The sequence below is a fragment of the Etheostoma spectabile genome, chromosome 23 (assembly GCF_008692095.1).
Source record: "Etheostoma spectabile isolate EspeVRDwgs_2016 chromosome 23, UIUC_Espe_1.0, whole genome shotgun sequence".
NCBI lineage: Eukaryota > Metazoa > Chordata > Actinopteri > Perciformes > Percidae > Etheostoma > Etheostoma spectabile.
The window spans coordinates 19,702,252-19,709,787 of NC_045755.1; the positions used below are offsets into that span (position 1 = coordinate 19,702,252).

At 40.8% G+C, this 7,536-nt stretch overlaps 1 protein-coding gene across 1 annotated transcript in view; it reads left to right on the forward strand.

Moving 5' to 3' along the window:
• The window catches only part of LOC116673112 (thyrotropin-releasing hormone-degrading ectoenzyme), a 230,640-nt gene that overhangs the window by 185,864 nt on the left and 37,240 nt on the right, over positions 1 to 7,536 (forward strand). Inside the window, 3 exon segments of the mRNA XM_032505240.1 lie at positions 4,027 to 4,174; positions 4,412 to 4,512; positions 5,948 to 6,055. Of these exon segments, the coding sequence (XP_032361131.1) occupies positions 4,027 to 4,174; positions 4,412 to 4,512; positions 5,948 to 6,055 (357 nt within the window).

A 7,536-nucleotide genomic window follows, 5' to 3' on the forward strand; every position in this document is an offset into this window, starting at 1 on the left:
GTAAATGTCATGAGAGCAAAACGTCTTGACTTTTTTGCATGTATGTATTTTGTCAACTGTATTAGTTATAATGATTATTTCTTCACAGTGTGACTCCCAAGACACATGAGAGTGTTTTAGATGTTTTACTATATGTCTGTGATATACAAACATATCTGGAAGATTCATTTTTTTTTATTATTTATCTTAAAGGCCCTACAACCATTTTTAACATGCAGTGACCTCACTGCACCCAATATTCCAATAACCCAGTTTGTCCTAAAAAAATGATGTTCATATCTGACTGTAGACACAGGGTTGATGTTTACAAGCTTTTATATAAAGCATCCAGACGGAAATTAAACTGTAAAAATGGCCTCAGGGCCCCCAGGGTTAAAGGTTTTTGTGGTCTCTGATCTTCAGTGTTCCTTTGAACGATGAGAGATCATCGCTCAGGACTATTTCTTGGACGGGTAAATTCCTAGCAACCAGTCCTCTAAGACATACGATGATATAGGTCGTTCATTCCTACCCTCTTAAACGACCCATAGAAGCATTTCATAAATTAGCGCCCCTAGCAGTGACAGGAAACACGTCCTAGAGAAGAGTTTTCCGTCCTCTTATCTCAAACACAGAACTTAAAAACTAATACAGGTTAGAAAAAGGTCGTGGTTTGGGTTAAACTCATGGACGTTTATTACGTTACTTCACTTCTGGTTACGCATGTAGTGCACAACGTGATGTATAGTACGTATTTTTTCGGTAAAGTAAATTTTTTTTAAATGGACTCAAACTATACGAAAACCTGAGTTAAACCCCGATCTCATGGGTGAAAGTCTTAAGTCGTTAATTCCTGCTTACTTACGCAAAATGTGGCGCTTTGTCACCTTACTTCCTGCTTTACTCCTGTCATAACTACTCCGGCCACTAGGAGGCACTACTACGGGAGGACAGTCTCATTCCCTGAGTCTTGTTGTCATGAGGTTGCCAGGGTGAATCTTAATTCTATTTTCCTTTCTACATGGGTTAAACAAACCAGAAACAACGTGTAAATCAGAAGTGCTCATAGATGTCCTTTGGAACTTGGGACAGAGGCTAGCTTCCCCCGCTTTTTCCAGTCTTTATGCTAAGCTAAGCGGCTGTTGGCCAGCAAATAAGGGTATTATCCCAAATGTCTAAATTTGTTTTATTAAAGGTTGAATGAACATGATAGATGTTAGTGGTTTTATTTCTCAGTGTTTCAGTGTTTTTTTTTCGGTTTTGCACAGCTGTTCGGAGAGATTTAGTTCAGCTTCTTGCATAGTAGACAATACAGAGAGATAGAAAACAGAATGGGAACCATGCATCGCTTCGGAATATTCCCTCTGAAAATAAAAAGGGGAGAACAGAGACATACAGGATTAAAGAGGCAGAAAAAGAAAAGACCTCAGCAGAAAATGAGAAGACAGATAAGAAGACGGATCAGATGCCAACACGTGAAGTTTGGCGTGACTGTGTACACCTGCCAGTTGGAAAAGTAAACAGATCAATGGTGCTGGATGCAGATTGCTATTATTTTTTTTTTGCACACTGTATGAATTATGGTAATGGTCTCAGAGGCCAGGTGCATGATGGGAATGGAGATGAATGTGTGGAGGTTGGATAAGAGGCAGATTATGGAAATAAGTCGGTCTGGAGTTTAGAGTTCTGCTGGCTCCTCAAAGATTTAGAGTTTTATCTCAATCAGATTAACTGTGGAGGGCTGTGTCTCTCTCAGCCTCTCTGTCTGCAAACTAAACTATTCTGGTGAAAGAACATGAAGTTCTACGTGTGACTGCCACTCACTTCGATTGACAGCTCTTCAGTAAAGGTTACAGTCGCTGGGAAATCATCATTTCCATCGGTCACTTCTCTCTCTTCAGTCCGAACGCCAATAATCAGAATAAAACCAATAAAATGAACAAAGCCTCTCTGAGTTCACTTTCACTCGCTTCGACTGCCTGCCTCGTTAATATTCATGGTGTGTGGGTGGGGCTAAAGGTTGACGCAGGAAGCAGCTGAGTCCCCCCCCCCATCGTAAACATCATGAATGTTAATGAATGCACAAAGGACCCTGGTTCATATTCATGATGAGGTGGATGTATCCCAGGCCGCTAAATAGCTCCGGTGGCATTTAGACGGCCAAGCTTTTCTTATTGTTTTCATACTGTAGTAACATTATAACACACAGACTCTCGCACACAGACTTTAAGGGTTAGAGAAAGAGTCATTGCCGTTTTTGGGTTAAAGTTTATACATAATGAAGAAGAAAGTAAAGACTACATAATAAATACTTTCCTTGCGTAGCACACACTGATGTAGTATGAAATCTGGGATGTGCCATCTTTCTGAAGAGTTAACATCAAAGGGTAATTTTGTTTATTTCAAACTTTTTTGACAAGCTTTCTGTGTGTAAGTGACCGATGGGAACTACAATCTTTGAATCTGGTCCAGTATTGAGCCTGTGCTGCAAGAAAACACCATGGGGCAAATGTGCATCGTCAATTTGGTTTGCTAGTAGTGATGATTTTGCCAATGAAAGGCTTAGCTTATGATTCTAAGTGGCTGACAACATTATGGAAAGGATCCCTAAAGAGATCTGCCTTTTTAAAACCTCTCGAAAACCTGTCTGTTAAACCAGAAACAGCTCTGAGGTTGCTAGCACTAAACCCACCAGACGGTAAAAACGGCCAAAAAAACCCAACAATGCTTTTAGTGTGTATTGACCCAACATATTTTCACATGTAAATGGGTTTATTTCAACCAAAACTAGAGTTGTGGTGGTTGGACAATTGGAAAGACGACCCAAACAACTTTTCATAGTTTTCAAGTGTATTTTTAAATAATTTTATTTACATGGAGTCTGGTGGCTTTAGCAAACGCAATTTCGCTAATGTTTTGATAGTTAAAAAAAGGATCTTATTCTTTAACAAAAAGGTCGACCTCATTAGAAATCCTTTCCATAATATTGTCAGACAGTTAGAAGAATAATCTTAACATGTCATTGATAAAACAAGCACTTTCATCAACGTTAATAGAAGGTGCACAGTTGCCCTATTACCTTACATTGTAGCTTATTACTGGACCAGTGTCAAAGATTGTTGTCACATATACACTAAAAACATAGGAAAATAGGGTCCAGGTTGGAAAAAAAACAGAAGTTACCCTTTAACGCTGGGAACCTGGACCATAATGCTTCACATAGACACGATGCTGCCGGGGTGCAGGCCACCTTTGTGTTTTTCCATTTAAAGCAAGATGATGTAACTTCATTGTATAAATGAGAAATGGAATTCATGTGAAATAAAGAAGCTCAGGGATATTGCATCTGCAGCCTCATTCGGTCTGGTATGACCAGTAGTCTATGGTGGCTAATGTTAGCAAACTTTGAATATTGTATAGCGTATCAATAGCCAATGGGTGAGTGGTGTTTTTGCAGTGTTGTGGTTAACTGACTCTGTATTCTCCCTTACTTTGTTAGCAAGTAAAGATAGACATGCATTGTGTTGTTTGGTGTTAAAAACCATCTCTGGCCTCGTTTCTTGGGTGTAACTGAAGTTGTTACTTGAAGCAAATGTGTGTGCTTCCTAAATAAATGCATTCATTGTGAGGCAACAGAGCCTGAGAGGGTTTTTTTTATTCATCCTAGAAGAGACTGACCTGAAAGTACAATTTGTAATCATCAGTGTGTATTTAGTTAAAGTTTGTGGTGTACTTGGGGTGTCGTGTCCTTGTGCTTAAAGTGCCAGACATAACCTAACACAGCGTAATTGATTCCAGCCGGTACAGTTGTTGCACTCTTTTGCGCCGCCATGTTTCTTGTCTCCATCGCCTCTTTCACCAGTCAAAAGAAAAAGTAGCATGCACAAAGAGGAAATAGCGGTGTATAATTGGGGACAGATGAAATTGTCTGTGAAGTGACTGATAACATTAAACTGGTTTTGATTGCAATGGTTTTTGTTGTTTTCCAGAGATGATGTTATCACTCTTAGGGTTAATTGTTTCTCTCTCTCTCTCTTTCTCTCTCAGGGCTGGGTACATCCCACAGGGCGTTCCCTTGCAGCTGATTGGCTACCTGCCGGTGGAGCAGTCCTTCCTGCCGTGGCACTCTGCCAGCCGAGCTCTCTACCAGCTGGACAAACTGCTGGACCGCACGGACGAATACAGCCTGTTCAGTGTAAACACCCCATCACTCAGTTACTATCTCAATCACTTCTTCTGTCAATCAATCAATCACCTAGTCAGTTAGTAATGGCTTTATGTCAGCACAATAAACTGTCTCTTCAGCCCTGACAGCTGGGTATCTGTTAATTAACTCTTCAGAGGGTGTGTGTGTGTGTGTGTGTGTGTGTGTGTGTGTGTGTGTGTGTGTGTGTGTGTGTGTGGTGTGTGTGTGTGTGTGTGTGGTACCAGGGACTATGTGTGAAGCAGGTTGCGTCGCGGGTACCATCAGATGGGTTGGCCAACAACGGCCGGCAGCGAGGGCAACGTGCTGCAGGCCTCCTACCAGACCCAGTATGCAACACACCCACACACACTATTACACACTTCTGTTAATATCAGTATCAGTCTGATGAAATAGAGGACCTTATTTTAATAGCGCAACAAACAAGTGCAGAGCAGTAGGTCTTTGGGTGCACAAACTGTGTGGGCGACTCCAAGCACACCTGCTCTTTAGGTTCATAGATGGGCAGCAGCGCAAAGAGCAAAAGGGTGGATGAAGGAAGATAGATAGATAGATAGATAGATAGATAGATAGATAGATAGATAGATAGATAGATAGATAGATAGATAGATAGATAGATAGATAGATAGATAGGAAAAATAATTAGTTACTTCTTCCATAAAGTAACTGTTGCATTTCTTTCATGTACATTTTTAAATGCTCAAATGTGAACCCACCTCCACCCCTCTTTAACTGAACTTAAAATACATGTGCATGTTGAATTATTTATGATAAATCTGAATATTATAATTAAATGGACACTTTATACATTATTAACAAAAACAATGCACACAAATCCACTCACTTTTAATGTTGCTGTGGGACAAAGTGAGACCAGCCTCCAATCAAATGATCATTAAGTGGATCAATACAAATAACACAATAGATGTTTTTGAATTTTTGATATTTATTGCCCCTCGTTTGGGCTCGGCATACCTGTCTCTCGTTGACTGACTGACTTGTGTTGTTCGTTGTGTGTCCGACTATGCGTGCTTTCGAACACCCGCCCGACTCTACCTCTGATTGGCTTACCATGAAATTTTACCCAACCTCAGCCAATCGTCTGCATTTATGCGCTTGTCTCGTGCACGGCCCTCTAACCGAGGAAGAACAGTAAAAAAAGTCCTCGCCTCTCGGCTCAGAGATCTAGTTGGTCTGATGAAAATAACAGCTTCAATTATAGTAACACGCTGCATTTTTTGGCGGCAACAACGTTATTAAGATGGGAAAAGTAATCAATTAGATTAGATAAATAACGTGTTGGTAACGCAGTTATTTAAAAGGCTTTTATTCCCATCACTGCTGCTGTGACAGTAATATTAAAGAGATAAGAGAGACCCCACTCATCCATCCGTTGAGGAACTAAATTGTTTTCCCTCGTCCTGGTGCAAAACAAAAGAATGAATGAATATAAGGTGCAAACAGCAAGATACAAAGACAGGTTCACAACAAGGTGCAGACATATAGAGCAATCATCGAAAAATATGAATACAAGCAAAATAGACTCAGTCACATCACTGTGATGCTTCTCAAGAGTAAAACAGGAGGCGCCACCTATGCTAACTTTGGAAAGGAAACCTAAAAAAAGACGGAGCCGTTTCTCTCTGCTACCAGTAATAGGTCCTGGCCCTATCTCTGTACTGGACAGGAAACCGATATCCACCCTCCACACTGGAGGTTTTTGTAAATAAAAGTAAGCAATGTTTCCTGTTTGTCTCTCTTCAGGGAGTTACAGAGGGAGCTCATCATGTTGGCGTGTAGCTTCGGGAACAAACAGTGCCACCGTCAGGCGGTCGCCTACATCTCTGACTGGATCTCCAGCAACAAGAACAGGTACCAACACACACACACACACACACACACACACACACACACACACAGGCTACACAGCATACAGCCTGTGCAACTGACCGGCTTTACCTTTGGGCCACTAAGGTGGGAATTTATATAAAATAATGCAGAAGACAACAAAAACAGTTCTGAGATTGGATTTCAAAGCTTTAAAAAAAACAAAAGGACTCTTACTGTGTTCAAAGGGGTTAAAACCACATTTACTTTATGACCTTGTCAGCCTTCGTTAAGTTGAAAGCAATGCTGCGTTCAAATCATAGACCTTTAATATTAATATACAGTCTATGGTTCAAATTGAGAATACCGACTAAGAACAAATATAAGTGCATAATACGTGTGGCGGTGGTCTCTCCACCACCTGAACCCCTACAGCCCTCCATGTGTGTGCATGTGGGTTGAATAATGGAAGTTGCTTTGGATAAAAACTTCTGTCACATGTAACGTGTTATTCAAAATGAGTGCCTCAGAATGTGGAGTGGAGTAAACACGTGTGATAACCAGTGTTTCCATGCAACATGCTCTCAATTAGAGACCACCCCCCACGCCCTATCCACATCGATCCATTTGTTTGATTCCACTTATTTATTCGTTCTGTCTACCTTATAAGTTTTTCTCTTTCATGTGTTGCTGGCTTGTTTTCTGCCTCTGGGACCTTAACGAAAGTCTGCTCGATTAGATTTCAAACAGCAAATTAAATACAAACAGATGCTGGTGTTCTGAATGGGACAGCGGAGAGCTGACGATATGAAGGACACTGAAAGAAAAACACACCGTTTCACACTCCATCCGGCAGATTTTATGAATGGAGTCTTAGAAAAGTAGCGGGCCACGTCCTCGTTAATGTCAGATTGGTGTTTACGTGTCATTTAGTAAAAGTTCAGCACAGCCGCAACAAAGTATTTCACGAGCGTTGTACACCAACTGTTCCTCACTCCTCTCGCTTTCAAAGTTAAGTTGTTGTTGACAGAGTGAGGGAGCTTTTTGCATCGCAACCATATGGCAGCGTTTATTTTTTGATAAAGCTCCATTTTTTTCAGTCCTCACTACAACAGTGTGACCTTTTGAAATTTGAGAAGCAATTTGGAAACGCTCCATTTTTCGTTCCAGATAAATTAACATTCATAAAGGGATAATCTCTCCAGGGGTGATCTTTTGTTTATTTTAATATTTCATGCTCTATTCAGTGATGATAATCCCATCTGGAGAGCACATGTATGTGCATTTTCTCCCAGTATGTCCGAGTATTGACAAAAGACTGCTTTTTGTCAAAAAGGAACAATAATTCAAATCAGGAGGAAGGAGGAAGGATCTGACCTGGCTTCATGATCACCTGAATTAAAAGACATGAAAATGAATGTTACTGTATTTAAGCATTTGGCAGCATGTTGTTCCAATGGTTAGCACTGTGGCCTCGCAGTGAGAAGGTTCTGGGCTCAAATCCAGGTCGTTCCGGGCCTTTCTGT